General features: G+C 44.6%; 1 protein-coding gene across 2 annotated transcripts in view; it reads left to right on the forward strand.

The window, feature by feature from the left end:
* nau (myogenic-determination protein nautilus) overlaps positions 1-22,887 on the forward strand; it is a 125,351-nt gene that overhangs the window by 36,181 nt on the left and 66,283 nt on the right. For both annotated transcript variants that reach the window (XR_011509022.1, XM_065439791.1), the window contains exon 3: positions 16,736-16,864. Coding sequence is in view for 1 of the 2 variants with exons in the window: in XM_065439791.1 (XP_065295863.1) it covers positions 16,736-16,864 (129 nt within the window). In the remaining variant the exon portion in view is untranslated. The remainder of the gene's footprint in view (positions 1-16,735; positions 16,865-22,887) is intronic.

The following is a 22,887-nucleotide window of genomic DNA, read 5'->3' on the forward strand; positions in this document are numbered from 1 at the left end:
GAGGGCTTGCTATAATGCTCTTTGCTTACCAGTTAAGCTCTTTAACTTACAAGTAAGACTTGTTAGACGAGCGCTATAAAGAGCAGATTTTCTGTCACGAAAAACAAACATTGATTGAGATTACACGTTGCACAGGATGAAAGGTTAACGCAAATGTACCCATAATGATGAGTAGTATTGCATTCATTTCCTGACTTCACTAAAGCGTTGCTAGACGCCGAAGGGAGCGTTGGATGTTCATTATTTGTTATATGGCGTCTGAGTGGGAACGATGCTGGTACAGCTGATTATCGCAACCACCAACTTGCGCTCAATAGAGGAATAGTAGCCACTGAACCGCCGCTTAGGTTTGCCTTCCTATTGCGGTTTCTCTGTATATTACATCCACATTTAGGTGAACAATGCTATCGGAAATCACAAAAGTGACGTTTACAACAAAAGCTCCCCCTTGTTGAATGTACCAGCAATGGTATGAGGGAAAAACTTACCACAGAACGCGTCTCACCATGACTATCGACGGTAGGGTAATTATACAAAAGCGAAAGTCACTTACCGTGGCAGCCTATTGGGAATGGTGATCCTGTGTTTACCTCATGGTTACGGATTTAATCCAGGCCGCGGTGGCCGCATTTTAATGGGGCTGGGATGCACAAACGCTTGTGTAATCATGCACACCCTGGTGGGGAAACCTAAGCTGGAACCCTTCACTACGGCATGCCTAATAATCAGAATGTGGCATTGGGAAGTAAAACTCAAGCACTTAATATGAAAATCTAAGCCGGTACTCCAGCACGTCTGTATTACGAGCGCTGATGTATAGTTTAATGTAGACGGATATGCAAATAGAAACATTAGGTTTATAACAACATTTATTTTTGAAAACACGCGCATTTTCATAAGATAAGCAACACGTTTGAAAAAAGAAGTGTTATGTTCGTCACGTGAACGCGTCACAACGGAAATCACGGCCCATCATAGGGCCAAGCCACGGTGGTCACTGTGGCCGCAAACGTTCAGTTGCTGCGTAAAGAAAGCCACCTGTTTCGTTCAGGACTGAAGCTCTTGTTTCCGTCTTTTGCAAAGCACTGTGTAGCACAAGAATCATTGTGATTCCTACTGAAGAGTAATAGGATAGATAACAATAATGTTTTGCTCGCCATGATGAAGCCACTTGCGTCAAATATGCAATTGCATTGTTCTCGGTTGGCGTGACGGGCTTAGAATACGCGTAGGCATCCGCAAAAGGCGAGGACACCCAAATGCTATCCGACTCGGCAAGTTCATGCAAATGCATACGGCACGAGTATGTCGTACCTCGGTACGACAATATATGCGCTTTGGCATTTCACGTTTTAAAGCCGTAGCTTCTCTTAGCTCGTTGATCAATATCATGCCACTGGTACCGTCTGTAGTGGTGGGCTGTTACCGAAGATCACGCAGTGTTAACTTCCCTCGAGTATGTGCCGCTGGTTACCTCCCACTGAAATTGTACTTATCTAAAGCGGTAGCGGTCATCGTCGCAATTCCTTCGTCACGCCATCGCTGTGATGGTGTCATCATTCTAGAGTCATCGTTACGCCGTATTCATACCGTTGTTGCCTTAAAGCCTTCGTCGTCCCACCTACGTCCTTGTTTCTTCGTTGTTCCGTCGTAATTGGGCTCTTGTTATACAGCCATGATTATGACGCCGCTGTCATGCCATCGTCACTATACAGTCTTCGACATCCGGTCATTTTCTCACCATCGTCGTGATGCCGTTGGTGTCGTTCTATAGTCGTCATTCCACCTTCATCATCCGATTCTCGTCATACCGTCGTCTTCACGCCTCTCTCGTCACGCTATGGTAGTAAAACAATTGTTTTCTTACATTCGTCGTCACGCCATCGTCATCAACCTGCTCGCAATCATCCTATTGTCATCATGCCATCGTAGTCACGCTGTCATCATCGTGCTATTGCGTTTATTTCATAATCGTCACCCCAATTTCGTCGTCTCGTCATTGTCACAGCGCCTGAGGCTGCGTGAGGGGTGGGAGGAAGGACGATGAGTTATCGAACATCCTAGGGGAGAATAATTGTTTAAACGACGATGCCATGAAACATCTTTTCGCAGAAATGTCATGACAGAAACGGGACCGATGGACGCCAAGAAATTCGGTGAGCTTTATATTAGGAAAATAAAAAGATACGAACACTTCAGCATTTGGGTGGCCCACTCGTAATCTTCCTACAAATATTTTGTGGCGGCCGCCATTTCTTCTTCAGCGAAAACTCAAATAAACAAAGAAATATTGAATGGTTCAATTTGCACAATGCATCACCTAGTATTTTACGCTGTGGGTGGCAAATTTCGATTCATATAATTTATGGATCTCCTCCCCTTAGGTAGCCTCTGTGTGGCGGTGTGTCATATGAATCAAAGTCCGCACCGCATTCGATAGCACTTGCTTACATCCCCTGTCGGCATTATTATGCCAAATCGACTTAATGACTTACATTCTCGCAAGAACAAAGTGCGAAAATGTATCTTGTGCCAAGGGACTTCAGGGTACCGCAGTGGTGGCTTCTGGAACCTCAGCACTTACCATGAGTTAACAGGATAGGCTCGGTCTTCCAATGGTTGGTGCTGTACAATGTGGCAACGCAACGTTTTCAGATTTTCGCATTTCAAAGCTCCGAATGAGACTTAATTCCAGGCGTACGCTTATCCAATATGCTTCACTGAAAAACAAATTAAAGACAATTGACTTGAACACACAAGCTTCACACCAGATAAAGCTCGTAATCTGCCTCAATAATGTGTGATCCGCCTATTTTAAGAGGACCAAATTTTTCTATGCGCCTATGCGGATCTCCAATTTGGGCATTCAACATTCACTGGAATGTTCCGACGATGCAAGAGTGGTACATACATGTGTAACTGCTGGACGAGTCTGCACGTTATGAAGTCACAAAGGCCATTAGGCGTGGATACACTGCTGGCATTCATTGTAATGTCAGCGAATATTCAAAAAGGCTAAAATTGAAAACATGTCGGAAAAGAACGAATAATGATTACGATCAATTAGGTGTTTTCACATAACGTTATCCTATAAGGCAAATATTGAGAAGACCAGTAAAATCGGGGAGCGTGATGCGAAGTTCACTGCGTAAAAGAGCGGATAATTGATGTTCAAGCTCATTTACCAGACATTACAAGAACATGATCAGCAACAGAGCATTGTCTCTTTAAAACACTTTAATGCATCTGCGCTCACCCGCGGGTGCAAAATGCTTGCCTAAATGGTGGACAACAAGCTAAATGAAGCTTGTGAATGGAAGGAAAAGCAAATTACTGATAAAGGATGTATTAATAACATCACGGTTAAAAGAAGAAGCGTGGCTAGTGATAAACAAGAAATCACGGTGGCGATTGGTATATTGAAGTGGAGGAGATTGGCAGGGAATATAACAAATACAGCTTGTTTTAGCATTTTGCTTTTACAAGACAATTTTCACCAAGAAATAGAAGCATAGTTCACGGCGATAAAAAATTTGTTGGCATGACGAGTACATATGTGTGGTTCTCGCTCGACGGGGGTAATCAGGACCAGAGCTCTACTGCTAACGACAACAAAAGGATGAATAATCCTAGTTCTTTGTATCGGCCAACAAAACTGCGGCAGCTTGGTTGCCTTGATATTGTCGATCATTCCAAGCTGAAGCTCTCGCCACTGGTTGCCTTGACACCTTGACGTAGCAAACGATGGCTTTATGGCCCACTTCGCTGCTACCACAATCTCACACTGTGTGGTTCCGGCTCTTTAATGGGTTTTCAAACTTAACTTTTCCGTTCGTTAGCCACGTTAGCCAGTTTGCGCTGTATTTTTTGCAGCTTGTTCAAATCCCCGGTCACCCAAATCGTACATCGCCGCTTCAATTTTTGCAAATGAGAACTCCAGCACTAACTTTTACTTGCACCTATGGCGGTGGCTGAGATTTTCGCATTTGAAAGCTCCCAGTAAAATGCTTACTTCCGGACGTACGGTTATTGAATGTCCTTTAGTGAAAAACAGACAACCAAGACGTTTTGTGAAAGATTTTCTTGCTTCAACTCCATCATTCTATAAAAAAAGCATAATAAAGGAAAAATAAAGAACACCTGGTGACGTGGCTGAGGCTTTGCGATATCAGTGGCTCCCTGTCGCTGTCGCATCCGATTTTATGCAGGACGTTGAACACCTCGGAATATTGAAAAAAAAATGGAACATGAAGAGCGGGAAAGCACATTTGCCGCAGCTGCGAACTCTCTAGTTCAAAACCGCAATGAAAATGCCAGCTTGTGAAAGAGGCATTACGCATTCCTGTACAGCAGGAAGAGAACAATCAACGACACCAGAAGCCTACTCAGGTTACTATAATGTCCCCTTTTGCCCCAAGCATCGGGACACTCATGTTTTGTTAACGAAATAAATAAATAAATAAATAAAAATAAGATCGCCGTAGCTTCATAGCTACAGCAGGGCGTGGGTCATGCTATGCCGATGATGTTCGCTATTACTATCGGCAACATTTCCTGATTCGCTTGCTTAATTTGTAATAACAACATGCACATTATTACAAAACTTAGCCAAATTTGTAATTATGCAGTAGCGCAAAAAAGTGACTTATTCGGACTCTTTCCATCTTTCATTTTGAAATAAACAGGTAACATTCATATGTCTTCTCGAACTCTGCTTCTCTCACAGTTTCTGCAGGGGCATGTGAAATCTACCTTTTGCATAAAGCTTCAACATGCTGCCTCGTCTATTCTCTCATACGATCTTTGTATTCTCCGTGCTCGCTTTGTGTTTACCCTGTTTTTAGTTACTGCTTCTTTGGAACCTTGGTTAGTTAGCATTGTGTCACTTCCTTCACGTTTAGAGAAGGCTTTTTTTTTAAATATTGGCGACATTCATTTGGAATCTCAACTTTCTGTCTGCTTCCGTCAGCCTGTTAGAATCAATAGAATTTAGCAGAATGAGCGCGATATTATTGAGGTGTGACCTTTGGCACTTCACAGTTTACATCGATTCAAACTGGGAGAGGCTTGGAAGAGAAGCTATTTATATTTCAGTATGCTTTAACCCTCAATACAAACCATATACTTTCCCCACTTCGGCAAACCGAGAGTTACATGCCTTATCGTAAGTCTTTACAAACCCAAGTATTCAAAACTTCGAAGTACAGTCCAGGGGTAACACCAGGAATTTAAATTGAGAGAACATGCACACCCTGTCGTCCGAAGAGCGAACATTTAACCTGCGTGGCCTACCTAGACATTAGATGCACAGGATGAGCCACGTAGAAAAGTACATGTGTTTCGTAAATTGCTATCGATTTTCGTTAATACAGTGCATGAAAGCAAAACACTTATTTGATATTATTGCGATTAAGATTTTTTGTCTACTTCAACTGTTTCCAATCTATCTATCTATCTATCTATCTATCTATCTATCTATCTATCTATCTATCTATCTATCTATCTATCTATCTATCTATCTATCTATCTATCTATCTATCTATCTATCTATCTATCTATCTATCTATCTATCTATCTATCTATCTATCTATCTATCTATCTATCTATCTATCTATCTATCTATCTATCTATCTATCTATCTATCTATCTATCTATCTATCTATCTCCTTCTTACGTCGACCCAGTGACCCAAGTTGTCCACCAGCTTGGATAACTAGGTACGTGCTCGTAGTAGTGATGCCATCGTGTATATTCAGTCGTCGTCAGTACGACCTCGTCATCTGACTCTCGTTAAGCCGTCGTCGTCAGGTCTTTTACGCCAACTCAGTGAACCAAGTTGTCTAATAGCTTCGGCTCCTATGTATGTGCTCGTGGTTGTAATGCGTCGTGGTCGCTTCAACGCCGTCATGCTGGCCACGTCACGCAACTCTCGTCACACCGTTGACGTCACGTCATCGGCGTGTCACAGTGATCATGTATTCGTTTCCATGCCGTCTTTGTATTGCGATCGTAACTCACTTTGTCATCTGATTTTCGTCATGCCATCGTCCTGAGGTTATCGGCGTCATACAATCGCCTTGCATTCCTTGTCCTACAACCGTCGCGGTGGCGTCTTGGTCCTTTCATCATCTTCAATCCAGATTCGTCATAAATTTTCTCGTGTCGTCGCAGTCACACCAACTTTGCCTTGCAGTCGTCGTGGTGGCATCGTCCTCATACATTCATTACCCTACAGTCCTCTTGATGTTGTTGTCGTCTTTCCATCGTCATATTCTAACTTCGTCATTCGACTTCTTCGTGCGCTCGTCTTCGAGCCATCTTTAACAAACACTCGTCGTCATGATACAATCGTTTCATGCCGTCATCATCATACCATCGTCGTTGTACAGCCGCGAGTCATCCGATGAGCCTCGCGTCATTGTTGTCGAACTGCCTTCATCCCTGTATTGTCGTTACTGCGTCACCATCATAAAAGAGCATTAATGCTGTCAGGCTAATGCCGACCATGGCCAACGAGTACCATGGCAATTTTAACCGCTGCCATGATTCCTTTTCACTTGTCGTACATTGAGTGTGGCGGAATGAGCGTGTAATTCTCGCAGCGTAATAGTGGCGGTGAAGACTCACGGAGTCGCCATCTGTCGGAAGCGCCTCGCTTGCGTTGTATGAGGGATAACGCGTCGCATTCATCATACGTCCGGCTGTCGGCGCTCAAACAAAAAGAAAGAAACACCATGGAGTAGCCCTCCTGTACATTCCTATAAGTAGTCTGAAAACGGCAGAAATATCTTACTGACAAAATAATAATCTTGCGTAAACAGAAAGCGCAGAATGATTTACAGACGCTGTCGCTTTACGGAATACGTACAGTGAACGCCGACTGTGCGCAGTCACCATGGTGGAGTCCCCCGAACAGGCTTCTTGCGTGAAAGGTAGGCAGTCGCCGAAGCAAACTATGTGAAATATGTTCTTATAGTAAACTGCTTGCGTAACCTAATGGAGAATAAGAGAATGAAGCCTCGATGCAGCGATCGCACGGTTTCGCAGCGACCGACTGCACGTCTGCATGCTTGTCCACGCACGATGTATCGCCTTCGCTGCGAGCGCGTTTTCGCCCCGTGCCCTGAGCTTTACGCCGTAGCACATTATCATTTTACAGTAATCAAGCAGCCATCGTTGCGTGGACAGATATATATATATATATATATATATATATATATATATATATATATATATATATATATATATATATATATATATATATATATATATATATATATATATATATATATATAATCTACGGGGCTAGTAGAGGACTCCGGAAATTTCGACCACCTGGGGTTCTTTAACGTGCACCTAACGCTAAGTACACGGGTGTTTTCGCATTTCGCCTCCATCTAAATGCGGCCACCGTGGCCGGGATTCGATCCCGCGACCTCGTGCTCAGCAGTTCAACACCGTAGCCACTGAGCAACCACGGCGGGTGCGCTAATTAAGGCTTTTACCTTAAAGAAGTGCAGGTAATAGGACAAGTGTTCCTATTATAAGTGTTCAGATAGGCCGGTCGATCTCAAGAAGTGCAGTAGAGCTTGCACGGTCTCCTGATGCGATCTTAAGTCCCGTCGATGTTGTAAAATTCTTCCGATAGACGCTGGTCTTGCAATTGGTTGAGCATGATGGCAAGCGATTGTTTCTGTGCACTGTACTGCGGGCCCTGGCCCAGAACATGAGAAATTGTTTCCTCGTCCCCGCAATGCCCACATGCTGTAGTTTCGGTCACCTGTATGTGGAACGCGTAAGAATCGGTAAAACAAACGCCCAACCATTACCTACACAAAAGGGTCCTGCCTCTTCAGGGAAATATTGGTTGAAGTCCAAGCTTTTCATACAGGGTGTATAATAGGACAACCGTGAATTGTGGTTCGCCCTACTCCAGTGTGGTCCATTGACGTGCAAGTAGGCGAAGCATCCTTTCAACATCTGCCTTTGACAGCGATATTGAATAGGTGACGGCCTTCTACATGAGTTAAAAGGGCAACTTGATCAGCGCGATCATTGCCGATAATGCCCCGTGGCTCGGGAGTTTGAACCACTGCCACTGATAAGTGCTTTCGTGCCCTTTCTGAGTCAGCTGGCGTATAGCCTGTGTAATTTCTAACTTCAAGTGTTGATGCGGACAGTGCGGTGACTGACAGTAAACAATTCATAGTCAACTTCGAGTCGTAGGAGTGGACGATTGGTGTGCTGTTTCGTATCTATTAAAATGTAGCACGACTGGAAGCGCTGCGAGTTCTGTGGCGGTGGATGTTGTCAAGTGTGAAGTTGTGAACCTTATGGTGGTGCCTTTTGCTGGAATGACGACAGCTTCGGTGGAGCTGTTCGGCAGGATGGAGTCGAGTCGTCGTAGTAAATGTTTGTGCGATTCCGGTACTTCTCATGTAGACTTTCTTCGCGTCATATACATGGGGGCCGCCATTTTTCGTGAACTTACAGCGCCCACCATCGAGTGCCTTCTGGACGCGTTGGTTGCCCCATTGTTTACAATAGCCGCGGCAGCTGCAGGTTTGAGCCAGGCAGCCGCTGTATTGGCCACCACGAAGAATAGTGAGTGAGTAGACGACGCAAAATTTGGCTAAAGCTGCAAAGGCACTGTAATTTTGGCTCCGATTTCTCGGCTCTGTCTGCAATGCGATCTTTAAGTGCGCAAGCTTAACGGCTGAAGGCAACAAATGTAGCCGCCTGATGCAGTTTTTTAACCCTTTATATGCGAGTCTTTGCAGCGGTACACTTGTAAGCATGTTACAAGTATGCACCTCTTGTCACCGTGAACTCAACGTGAAACAACTTCGTTTACGAATACGCGTGTGTGTGCACGTATCTGCTCCGACTACGATGCTATGTGCCGACCAAGTCGTTCATGTCGAGAGCGCTGACTACAAAGCTTATTTAGGAAAGGTTTTCTGATCATATGGAGCGCCGATAAAAACGCATTCGTGGACGTGTGGACAAAAATGTTACAAGTGATGAAGCGGCAGCTGGTCTGTTGTTTCATTCATTGGAAAAACTCGCAGTGCCCTCCTAGTTACAACGTTTAACTTCGCTGCTATGGAAAGTGAAGTTGTTCGAGTGAGTCAGTCGGACTAGCATATGGGAAAAGCGCTGCGCTGGCTTGTGTGCTTATCATAGTTCAATCTTCGTGATACTCTGTGGCAGGCGTGGTGGCGGCAACGCTGTGTTGTTACTTCGGTAGTTCCCTGTCAGCCATTACCGGCAATCGGTTGCCAGTCATTTCCAGCAATTTTTTTTAATACTGGTAGTTAAGGCTGTGCTCGGCCTGACGACAGTGCATGACGACAGTTTGTAAACAAATTGATGGTCTCGCGGCAGGTTGCAAGCAAGATAGTATAACCTCACGATGCGCGGATACAGTCAGGCAGAACGATCCACGTGGAATCTTCGCAGGTAGATAGGTTAGATAGTGGCATTATGTCCGGGCAAGGAGCCTTACCTGCACCCTTAGTGCTTTAACTGCGATGTCGGTCTTGATGAGGTCTCTAGGGCTCGAAATAGTTGCCGCCGTTGACGCACTTCGACGAAGACCTAGACAAATCCGGAGCCGGCGGGCCTCAACACTTTCCATGGTACGTAGGCTTGTTTTACTAGGGTTTGTTAATGCTCACAAGGTATACCGCGAAAGAACGAAAAAAAAGTGCCCTATATAGTTGCAGCATAGCACTCTGATACTTCCCCATGTCTTCCCATCGAGGACACTCAAAAGGTGACATATGTCTGTCAACTGCTTTTGAATGTACGGTCATTGGGGGCCCGATGAGATGTTTCTACTAATCTTGGCGCGCAAGAACTTGTTCGACCGAACGTACGGTTTCATTTGCTCCGATTAATGCAGGCTAGTGTGTCATGGACTTGTGAGCAAACGCCAAAAGTGCACGTTTCTCAGATGAAATTTCCAGGCTATGATTGCGGAAGTAAAGTGTAGTCGGAGTGGTAGCTTTTTGGAGCCCTGCGCGCATTTGCAGGCGTGTTACTCCAGACGCCCAAACGCATGTCATCCGCGCACATTATTCTTCTAACTCTACTTCGAAGGTAACCAAAGAGACCAGTTAGCGTGAGGTCTAACAACGTAGGGCTCAGTACGCCGCCCTGGTCCCACCAAGGTAGATGTGATTTAAATAAGTGTGACCATCGTCAGTGTTCATTAAGATCGCATGGATAGATAGCTGTAGGTCCTTTGAAGCAATCGAAAACCGAGGCCTACCTCTCGGAGAGCGGCGAGTAAAGACGTATAACGTTTTCGTACACCCCTCTGACATCAATCAACAAAGAAGCGCAGAAACGCATAAATCATTTTTGGTGCTGAACGTAGGTGACCAGGTCGACGCTATTATCAATCAATGAGTGGCCACGTTGGAAACCTGCCATGGAATCTTGGTAGAGGCTGTGGCATTCCAGGTACCACGGCAGGCGTCCCTCGATAATACTCTGCATAACTTTGCCATACAGCTCGCAAATGCGATCGGGCGAAACCGTGAAAGCTTGAACGACGGCTTATCAGGCTTCAGTTGTGGAACGAGACGACTACTCTTTCATCTCGTGGGAAATGTGCCATCTGGCCAGGATCAATTATACATATATAGCGGAACAGGCTGCACCCGCTCACCCCAATGACAAAGGCTCTGTAAGAAATTCCATCATGCCCTAGTGATAACGTAAGCATGCAAAAAGCTAGCGCCACCTTTAGTTCATAGAAGGAACATGGTAGACCGATGCGGGGGTCGCAGGGTGGCGGGAAGCTGATGGAATCTGATAAATTGTTTGGAGCTGTGAGTTTCGCCGCTAATGTAGCGCAGAATTACTATACGACACGAATATCTGGTCGATGTTGGAAGAGGTCCAGAGCCCTGAATTAGGACCACCGTAAGGGGGTTGGGCTGTCCTGAGACCTCGTGCTGTCGTTCATAAGGGGGACAATGGCTTACGAGGGTCAACCGATTCACAGAAAGCAGTCCAGCTTTCTGACTGCAGCTTGTCTAGCCAGCGATGCATCTTCTTTTGTATGTGTCTTGGTGTCCCTAGATAGTCCATTGACTTCGTTTGTCGGTATTTACATTTGGCAAGTTGCTGGATCCCTCGAAGTCGCCCTAATTCTATGAGGAATGCAGCGAATTTCGAAGAGCACGTCATAGTATGCTTAGTGCCTTGTACTGCACTTTTCATTGTCTTCCAAATTATGCAATAAATTACTTTCACGTAAGGCTTCCATTATAAACTGCAGTTTTGTCCAGTCCACAATTTGGGTTGTATCACAGGACTTGAAGAGGACGGTCTTTGGACCTTGACATAGGTGGGAATATGGTGACGCCTGTGCTTATTAATGTCCATAACCATCCAGTACACCTTACAAGACATCGTGAAAGGACACCAAGTCAAGACAGTTGCTATATGTCGAGCCTATGTAAAAATCTAGGAATGCCCTCATTTAAACCCAGGGTTAGTTGTTGGAGGCGAATGATACCAAGTCTGTGCCTTTCGCATTGATTTGCCTATTTCCCCGAAGTATATAGTGATGGTAGAAGTCCTGGATTAAAATGCACGCGCCAAGAGATGATGAAAGCATCTGTCGTAATCTTTGCTAATTAAATTGACTTGATGTAGTATTGCAGGCACCCACAACACTGACGGTCTCTTCTTTTTTTGCTGTTAAGTACGTGTATTGGTTATCCTCATGAGGTGGCACAGGCTGAAGAATCAGAGAGATACGACAGTAAGCACGTGGTTAGTCGACTAGAGTGCGAAAACAGCAGTAAGCTTGTTCTTTTCAGCAGTAGTTGCCGACATAAATAATTCATAACCTGATACAGTTCGATAAATTTGACTCGCAAATGACGATGATGGGAAACCCATCGGAGTACACGAACCGTCCAAAATCGGCGATGTGCTATCGCGGTCACCGGAAAATCCACTAAAAAATTGCTGCTTTGCGGACCTCACTCAAAAAAGATAGATACTGGTAAGCCATGCTTTACTCAAAGGCTGCCAGCACCGGACTCGGTGTGTCAAGTACTTGAAGTGCACTGAGGGTTGTATGCATGTTCTTCAGCAACAAGGAAATGGAATTCAGTAAAGATTGCAGTATGGTTATCACTTGTCGATCTCTGTGTAGCAGCTAATCCGATGGCTCTACTGGATGTGGCTCTTGCTGTGGTTTCTCTATAGGCCGTGCTTTTGTACAGAGATATTTCACAGTTTTCTTGCATCCAGCGTGGGCGTCTACTGCGCTGGGGACGGCAAGATTGTGACGTAATTAGTGCACTAGATAGGAGGATGTGGTGCGCAAAACATGACCTCTCAGTTCACATTTTGTGCAATAGCACCGGTGTATGACTTCGCTGCCAAGAAACAAATCTACTTGCAGAGGCTATTGCTTAGTTCTCTCCATCTACACAGCGAGCATTAGCCCGTTCGATGGAGTATTTTGTGCAATAGCTCTGTAGCCCTCACCTCAACTACTAGGAGAGAGTCGTAAAAGGGTAATAATATTCTTGCTTGAGTAGTAGCTGCGTCTACACTACCATGACTCTTAATTTTTAACCTGAGCGATTGCTCGCACACGTGTCCCGCATAATAATCGGCAAGCACGGCGATGATATAAGGGGCGTACAGGTAGAAGTAGTGGAGCGTCCTGTAGGGTGCCGCTTCTATAGCTATTTTGCTGCCATTGCAGGCTTGGAGCAGTATACAGCAAATTCCCAGTCATATTGTGCCATTGGCAATGTGAAAATTACATAAATCGTTTTAACCTCCAGACGCAACCCTTGTCGACTGCCACATTAACAAGAGACACAAACAAGGAAGTAAAGACGTATTTACCATTTCGGTTAACAATTGCACAGAATGCAAGCGCTACTGGCCCGTCTATTGTCTCCAGGAAACGAGTATTGGAGGCAGAATCATTGTAGCAATTACGCTGTTTTTCTCTAAAATAACCTGTTTCCACAAAATAAAATAAGTAAAAGTAAAGGATTGCGCCATCTCCTTCAATGTGAAGTCTCCAAATATTGTGTTCTGCCAGCTGTAGACATAAGGCAGCCACATGATTTGTTAAGTACAACTTCACCGCGAAGTTTTACAACGAATGTTTGTGTGTTTAGCACCCTTTTCCAAAACTCAGAGCCTAGTACCATGCCGCATTATGGGCCCAGTGTCGCTCCCTGGATGCTGGAATGCAGGCCTGGTGGGTATAAAGGAATGTACTGGGTACTGTTCAGAAAGCGAGCTCTGGAGCGAGGAAAACAAAGAGCCTGCCTACCGTATATATATATATATATATATATATATATACATATACATATATATATATATATATATATATATATATATATATATATATATATATATATATATATATATATATATGATAAAGAAAGGAAGGCACATTTTAATCCAATAAACAGAAAGAAAAAGTGACACCACGAACACGAAAATTCGATCTGAAAACTTATAGATCACAAGCCTAGTACTTTACCACTAGGCTATACAGGAGCTAGGTTACGATAGAAATTCACAATGTCAACATCCGGGTGCACTTTCAGCCAGCGCTTACATGTTACGTTAAGACACTGTAGACGTTCGTCGCCCCGCAGTTCAATCTTACGCGTCTATCAGAAAGGAACAGTTGTTGCCTCTATTGAATAGTATGCCCTGAAGTGTCAGAAGATTGATTTCCTTTCGTGCTTGATATTTAAACTTCGAAAATAGCCTTAATTAAGCTGTTTTTTTTTTGCCGCTGGCCCGGGACGCTGTACGGGCTGTCACTTCGAATTTTGATAGCCGTTTCTCTGTTTAACCATGCGTTTCAATTTTCTCAGTTCTAGCATGCGTTTCAATCGCACGTCTGTGACGACGCATATCTCCCTTAGATAAGTGTCGGTTAGAGCGCCTGCCAGCCTTCGGCGACAGCACATATACGTGTGGTACTCGTGTAACCTGTCACATCGGCGCTCATCGCTTCTTCGGCTGACACTGTATACACAGAAAAATTGTTTATTTAAAAACACTGATGCGAAAGCTGTACCTCAGAGTGATATTTATTTGTTAGACTTGTTTATTCCTGAGCCCAAGCAGGCCAATAGCGCGGAAACGAACTCGGTGTGTAGGCTAGGCGTAACCTTCGGTGGAAGAGAACGATCTCGGGCACGGGTACAACGCTAATGCTAAAATGTGTGTATTTGCGTCTCAGAACCATTTTGCTATAATTATTTATCACATTAGGGAAAGTATAAGCACACGAATGGCGTCAGCTTTGTCATCACTGCGATGATATCAATCAGCGGCCTCCTACGTGGTGTTTTCGTTTGAACGTGTCGGAACGACTAGGCTCCCATAACGTAGAGCTATTCCAAACTCTTCGATTCCTATTCTTCAATCAGCCTTCCACGATTTGTCATAAAATTTTCGAGTTACCACCCGCAGCTGCTGTATATCATGCAACGTCACGAAAACCGCGATAACGCCCCATCTAATACGATATGTGCACACTTATTATGCGTGGTCGTACCAAACGAAAGAAAAATAATTATTTCAGATTGATTCGACGTTTTTTTTTTGCCATTAGCAAAAAAGGCGTCGTTTGATTAATTGCCATTGGTCAAACGCTTTTGGGCTACGACACTAAACGACGAAAATTCACCACTTCAAAGCGAGGTGTATGCGTTAAAGACGCATTGATATGCCAAACAAAAGTGAAAGTTTTTCTGAATAGCTGGAGACTGCCCCGTTCGAAAAGGAACAGAAGATAGCTGCTGCCAATCGTTGCGGCACTGGCTACTCTGAGCTGCCTGAGAGCATGAATTTATTTGCGTGTAATATAAGATTTTGCCATGGCAGTATAATGTTATCAGCACCTTTCGGCACATGTGCGATATCGCTCTGCCAACTCTACTTTGCTGAGGATCCCTTTTAGCGGCATTTTTAGCCTTCCGTTGCACGCGGCCGCGATTTTCGGCCAGCCACTGCAAGTTAATGAAGGGAAGCGTACCAATCGCAGACAACGGTACCACTATCCTCATCCGGCTATCTACTTTCACTGCGCTGGCTCGGCCTCATCGAAACACTCTTCATTTGAGCGTCCTCCTCGCCTCTTCTCAGCCAATTAGATAAGAGAAACTGCTCAATGTAGATAGTACTATCTGCTTTGAAAGCAAAAGAAAGTGAGACCCTATAAACGAGAAGTGCATTTGATTGGGCATATAAAATAGTGGTGCGGACTACCACCCAATGATTGCGTCGGTTGTTACGTAAATTTAACGTCAGCGGATTGGAATAAAATCAGATCATAATAGTTTTACGTTAAAGGGCTCTTGCGAGACCTGGTTATCTCATCGGCTGCGTCATCTCTTATAAACAAATACAAACGCATTACAGGAACACGTCACTGACACTGACTCAAGAAGTTCGATGAACGTTCACGAACTGTAAACATTTACTGCTGCTAGCAATGAGCCCTCGTTGACGCCATGAATAAAAAAAAGCGATCTACTAAAAAAACGAGACGTTATCTGCGTATTTGTATTTTCCTTCAATAACACACCTATCCGCACAACAAAACAGGGCATGCAAAAAAAGTGATCTTCTGTGTAAACCATGCGTGCATAAACAAGAGTGGCTCACGCATCTTTATTCCAAGTGCCCGACAAAATTGCATCAAGTATTTAATATTCGAAAACGCTTACAGTACTTGCGTGCTGGAGACAGTGGGGTACAAACGCAACCAGCGCAGTTTCCAGTACGAGCCAGCGAACTCCAGCGACAAATACACCGGCGTGTCCTAGCGTCATAGCAGTGAAACCAGCGCCTCGTGCAGTTTGACCCAGCTCTTATCGAGCGACCTCTCCGGTGTTCCAGCGACTCCTAGCGAGTGCCAGCATCCTCAGCGCGATTCTGTGTCACAAAAGCGTGCTGGTTTCACATTAGAAGGCACTGGAAGAGGCTGTATTTTTCAATAGGGCACTGTGTCCCCATGGAAGTGCCCGCGGAGTTCTACCAGTAATATGTCGTCACCTAGATGCGTACGAGAGGTAACTCAGTGTTCACTGCGACCGATTTTGAATTAGTGCTTTATAACATGGCTTACCGTAACTCGAAACTTAACTAGCTCAATCTTTACTAAACTTTATTAAAGTACAGCGTCTCGGCATTGAACGGGTCCAGCACATCATGGCAACATGATGATAGCCTATACATCCTTTCTCGTTTGCACTTACATTCCCTTGCCTACACAGGATTAAAGCGCCACAGGAAGATTCATATTTGAAGTGATGAACATTGGTGAATACGCGCAGCCTGAACTAGGAGGCGACATTTTTACAAGGTGACTGCAGTTCGTAAGAAAAAGAGGATATTGACAAAGGGGTGTCTTTGCAATGATCCTGACTCAAGTATCCTTATCAGAAAGTTGCCTCAAGGTCTAGGCTTCGCTTGTCCGCCCACTATTTATCCCTTTTCTGCACACGCATGTGACTTCCAAATTTTGGCTCCGTACGAGTCTCCGCTGCTAGGTACTTTTGAAGGTGAACTGAAAAAAAAAAAAACATTGACATAGCATCGGCAATCGAGGTTTATCTAAGACAAGCTTTCTGTTGCGCTTTCGCATTTTATTGAAGCTTGTTTGTTCGTGCAACAACCTTGACTCTTTTGACGTGTATGTTGCCTTGTGCAGGTCGAAATTTTGCGCAACGCCATCGAGTATATCGAAGGACTGGAGGATCTCCTTGAGGCTGCTGATGGTGCACGGATGACCAACAGGCTCTTCGGAACACCAAAGTCCAATTCAGCGAAACCACCGCAGGTAGGTTCCTTTGTGTCGAGAAAGTTCGCAAAGTTTCAGTGCCAAATTACACTTGCGACAGTGTATTGCATTCCATTGTACGCATTCCTCTTTCATAACCTATTGAGTGTACTACAATGCACCAGAAAGCGCAGAGTGCTCTATTCATACGACTTGTACGTTCGATAACATAAATGCTTTTTTTTATAACGCTGAGGTTCTTTAAGCTAAAAGAAAAACATTCCAGGATATAGATGGTGATGGCGATCTGCTAAAATGGATGTTGCTGTCAACCTGACGTCGTAGTAATGCATTGTTCGCATCGAATTTAAATAGGCAGGTGAAAAAACGCAAGCATGTACTCCCTTGCTTGGAAGTCGAACAGCAGGTTCGCAAGTGCGTTACCAATACAGAAGGTTCAACAGAAAGGAACATAGGAACGCAAGATCAGTGCTCTTTATTGCCTGCGGTGTAATACACCCGGAAGGTCGTGCGGTCATCGAGCATTTTGCACGTGCTGCGAAGAGCGCGGTAACATACTTTTCAGATTAGTCGGATCACTGAGATTACGCGACGCGCCTGGGCCATTCGACTTCTTTATCTATTAAGAGTAAGTGGATCATGGATCTCCAATTAAGGTCCACTGATATTATGGAGGCAAATGCCGCCACTTGCATTAAAAAGACATGCTCCCACTCTTCGCTCTATAAAATTACCATATGCAGAGAAAAGGTAGCGTTTCGGACAACCATTACACCCGTTGCGGAAAACGCACGCGTTGCACGTGGCACCTCTCGAAGTTCTATAAGCGGTCAGGCTGTGCCAAATAGATATAAACATATATTTGCGGCAAGATGCCTTGTGCTGTGGTGACAATCAGAGTTCGTAATCTTGCAGTCATCTTGCTGATTTGATAATAATTTATGCGGAGTTCCCTACCTATGTCTTCAAGCAAGAAAGTCCCGAACTCTGGCAATGTTCCCAGAAGAGCAAGCATCGTAGAGCGTCGCATTATATGACACGAAAGAAAAGCAAGGAATGAGACCTGACGACACTTTTCTCAGAACAAACTTTGTTGCGTCTAGTTTTATTATATTTTGTCTTATGGATCTGTTTCGTACATACTCGAAAATAACAAAGAGGGGCGAAGAAGACACAAATATTCTGTGGAAAGGCAGGCCTCCATGCGTTATTTCTCATGCGCCACTATACTGTGAAAACGTTGTCATTGCATCTAAGGAAATTAGTCATGCACCCTTGAGACGTTATTTATGAGTGAGGCTTCCATGGTTGTCAATGGAGCAATGAACATTAGTATCTTGGCTGTCGTTTTGAAGACAAATGGCATTATTCAATATTTACCCTTTCGAATTGGTGCATTCAACCAGACTATGTGATCGCAGCGGAGATTTTGTTGTAAGTGCTCGATAAACTGACTAGAGATGGTAAAGTGTTTCGCAGCCCAGAGAGATCAGAAACAGAGCCTCAGTTGTCGCATCACTTTTTAAATATTTTACTTTTCTCGACACCCTTACTGCCAATTGACTTAAACTGCACTTTATATGGTTCGATTGATTTCACTCAAAGATTGGAATAAACTACATCAGTGCTACTGTAGAGAAAATATAAGCTCAAACAGACGCGAAGATCTAAGTTAACGGGTCAAGAAATTTCAGAAGCGGCATGTGGCATTCGTTTGGTGAATATATCACCTCTCGGATGTTGTCCGTGTGCATCATGCTTTTCGAACTACTCAACTCCATCAAACCTCAATGCTGTAATGATAATCATTAAAGAGCTAGTGAAGCCACGCGTAGGCACGCATATTGTTTACATAATTTAGCGCTTTTGTTCCCGCGTACGTTACCGAGTCGCCTAGAGTAGTGCTCGGGAAAATGTTCTTTGCATGTATCCCTAGAGTTAAGTATACGAGGACAGCACCCTAACTAAGACTCCAAGGTGGCATATCACATGAGTAACTCGAGTCGGGGACCTGAACTCCGTACCTGCACGACATACATGGAGTCGAAATCAGGCCTGACAGTTCCAGGGCGCCGCGAGTAACAACGATAGCGTAGAGACGTCAACAACTTTAGCGCCAGAGCAAGGACACGGTGGGGACGGTCTAGGCTTGCTCCATAGCATTTCGCTTGTCTACTTCTGCTCATATTTTCCCTCTGAGAATTTCAAGGGGGCCCCAGCGCGGTGACATGTTATCCTTGTTAATGACACCCTTTGGAGCCGTTTCGGCGGGAGCATTCACTTGCACGTTCACCGGTAGTCCGGGGGAAAAAAAAGAAAGACTGCGCGCTAGCGTTGTCATCAGCGCGTCGAGAGTCTAGGAATAGCATCATCTTGCAGATGATGGAGGACGCTACTTCCCCTTCGTTTCCTGGCTTAACGTTACGGTTTCTCTAGAGGACATCCTCCACGCTTACTTTTGCTCTTCGCTTTATGCTGGGGACCGCGAAACAACCCCGAGTCTTGTTCTTCAAAAAGGTGACGTGGAATGCCCATAGGGAGAAGCGATTCAGAGTGCCCGGGCGGGTGTCTTCCGTTGTCCCACGTACGCGCATCGTGTTGTCTCTGCACGGCGGAAGACAGCGTCGTGGTGCTGTACTATCTTCGCAGTGCCATTCACGAACAACGAAGAGTATTATTTGCCCTCTCACTGTAACGTGCTGGACAAAGGCGGCTCTTAATGATAAGCTTTTTTATGTCGCTATGCTTTCGTTCGTAGGGGCAAACTTACTTTATATTTTCTGCTTGTAGCTGAGGCAATGAATTTCCGTCTTGTGCTTGCTGCTCGACGATAAATAGCTTTCACTTAAAAGGACAAGTAAGAGGTGAACGCCCCACGCGAACTAGGAAAATAGATTATGTGACAAAACGGACCGAGAAATATAATGATATTGCTTTCTAGAGTCGAGAGGCGACTTCGGTATTCTGCAAATTTTCGGCACTATGCTAAATTCAAAGCCGAAACGCCTGTGTTAGGTATACTGTGGCTAAAACTGATAAGCTTTGAAAGCAGGTACTCTAGATCCACCATATGTAAACACGAAAAATGATTATAAACTATTTATGCTTAGTGGTCGGTTGTCACGCTCTATTCATTGCTGTTCAATACTGTGGAAGTGTTATGAATTCTTTCGTCTTCTTTCCATATGACTTGCGCAGTATTTGAAGAATATGCTGTGCGAGTATTTAATTAAGCAAATACGTTTTCAAAACAAATCATGGTGAATGAGAAATCGCGCAAGCCGAAAGTGCCTCGTGGCCTTTATTCCTAACTACGGTTCATCAACTTCTTTTCCATAGTTCATGAAATGTTCCTACATGAAATGTAGAGTACGCAAAAGGCGCCGGCGAAGAAAACAAACCCAAAATTCCTTCATGCTTTTCACGTCTCTTTACAGCTTACCGTCGGGCGAGCATGAATCGACTGTCCCTTCCAGCCGCGATCTCACTCGCTTCATGTTCGTCTGAGTGCGATGCGCAGAGAGTCACCACTCAAAGCGTCTTCTGTGAGCCTGGATAGCTGCAACTCTCAATTTCTAATTTATTCATATAGAAAGACTACGCAGGAAATATTGCGCGAAACACTTAGATTCAGAGTTCGAGCCTCGCTGGGATCGATGCTAGTTAGTATTCACAATCACAACGACAATACGGCAAAGTGTAAATAAATGATATGTGCATAAATATGCATTTAGAAACAAAAGGCTGGGAGGGAGCTTCTATTACTGTATACGGCAAACCCACGAAAGAAATTTGTACCTAATAACTGTACACTGGAAGGGACAAAGGCAGACAAATACCCCAACGAAATGAACATCGTAGACAGGACCCTATAATGTAAATCTATTCCAGAGAGAGAGAGAGAGTAAGAGAGAGAGAAAGAAGGGAAGCAGGAAAAGCAAGGAGGTTAACCAGACTGAGTCCAGTTTGCTACCCTACACGTGGGGAGGGGAATGGGGAGTGAAAGATGGAGAGAGAAAACTTAGGTGTAGGATGTCTATAGTCGGGTACCCAAGTCTGTTGCCTTCAATATTTTCTTATTCCTATCTCCTGACGTGAAATTCGCGTAACCGCCGACGCAAGCATCGGGCGTTCGCACACAGGGCTGTCTCAAGAGACCAATCAAACGTTATTCTCGTTCATAGGAGAGAAGTTTTGTTTCCTTGAAAAATGAATAACATTGCCTACACAGAGCGGCTCGTTCTAGTTGGTTGACACGAGGCGACGATCACGCTCAAGTGGAGAGGGATTTGACGGGGTCGAGCGAGTGCACTGAAAATCGACAACCAGATGAAGTTGGTCGTGCCGGCATCCGCGACTAGTCCGCTTTCCGTTACTTAGCATGCGGTGGATGGTGGAAAATCATGGCGGCATGCAACGAAAGCTGAAGAATGACGCTAAATGGATTCTCAGCAAAGAAGAATTGGCAGAACGAGGTGCTAAACGTACCGAAAGTGCACGAAAACGTTAGACGGCCACGTAAAAAGTTTTATTAAGCGCAAATAAACACATGATATCCGGCAGATGCGAGTAGCCAGTGTCGGAGCGATTGGCGGCAGCCATTTTTTATTCCTTTCTGATCGGGGCAGCCTGCGGCTATGCAGAAGGAAATTCAGGTTTGTTCGAGATAATAATGGATCTTCAAAGCGTACACATCACTTTGACGCGGTGAGTTCTTGCGGTTTTGTGACGTCGCGTGACGGGTAGTTGAAGTGGGTGAAGCCCGAAACCTTTTCACAATCGCCGAGGGCTAATTGCGAAAAGGCGTCGAATCAGAAAAAAAAAAGCATTTTCTTTTGTTTGGTCAAATCATGCATAATCATTGTGTACATGTCATATCAGATGCGGAGCTATCGCGGTTTTCGTGAAGTCGCGTGACAGACAGGTGAAATGGCGGTGTTCCAAAGAAGTTTTTGACCAATCGTGGAGTGCCGATTGCAGAATTGGAATAGAAAAGTTTGGAATAGTTTTACATATAGCGCCGCAGGTTATAGCAGGGAACGATAATGTTATTTCAATTATTATGAAAAATGTTTGCGTCTTTTACTTCCGATGGTCAGTTGTTTCATAGGGGTTCTACAGTACTGTTTATCCTCGTGCTTCACTATACTTAAAGAATTTCTGGCAAGAGCTAAGCTCCTTTAGGTGCGCTGCGTGCGTTTTATCTTGCGCTTGCAACACAATTCTTTTAATAGAAAAATTGGGTTGTAATTTGCTACGAGGTATAGATAAGCCGCGCCAGCTATGCCTGCAACCAGTTATGAGCCCCTCGAATGACGAGATTCATGTCTTGAATTAGTCTAAAACCACTGACCTTTCCGATTCACAAGTTACTCTAAGCTTTACAGTTACCTGTCTAATAAATACACCAAGGGATACTAAAAAGTAGATAGAGAGCCGTTCCTCCCAGGTTGACGACGACGAAGCTGCGCCTGCGCATGCTTTGCACGCTCAAGACATTGTGGATCGGCAAGAAAAGATCTAGACCATACAATCAGATATTTCTGGAAGACCATAGGCTAGGCAAAAGGAAATACTCGTCACAGAGTAACTAATTACGCAAAGAACAAAAAATCATGGAGAGAATAGAAACGAACACTTAATCAAGCAAAAACGGACTACGCGAAATCTGCCCAGGAGACAATGAGCCACAATTCCGACACTGTCGCGTAGAGGCCGATCTGTAGCAAATGGTATGGGCTTGACAAGAAAATACAGAAATAGAAAGCCTTGAATAGCGAACGATTGAGCAGTGAGGCAAAATGCCGTCCAACGTAAGGCCGAAAGATGAGCAGGAGCTGACCAAGAGGGCAAGAGAAGCTGCAAGATCCAGCGGACCCCCGCAGCGGGGGAACCCGCCAACAATTTTATTGCGACACCAACTATGTGGACACCCCAAGAGCATGTTTGCCGTCGCCGTCGCCGTGATGTTCCGTATAAAGCTTAAGGATGATAACACCATTGCCGCGAGTAGTTTGGTGTATGTGCGAGTGAAAGCACGGGGGAAGCTGACGAACGTAGTT

Source organism: Dermacentor albipictus, chromosome 10 (assembly GCF_038994185.2).
Source record: "Dermacentor albipictus isolate Rhodes 1998 colony chromosome 10, USDA_Dalb.pri_finalv2, whole genome shotgun sequence".
Classification (NCBI taxonomy): Eukaryota; Metazoa; Arthropoda; class Arachnida; order Ixodida; family Ixodidae; genus Dermacentor; species Dermacentor albipictus.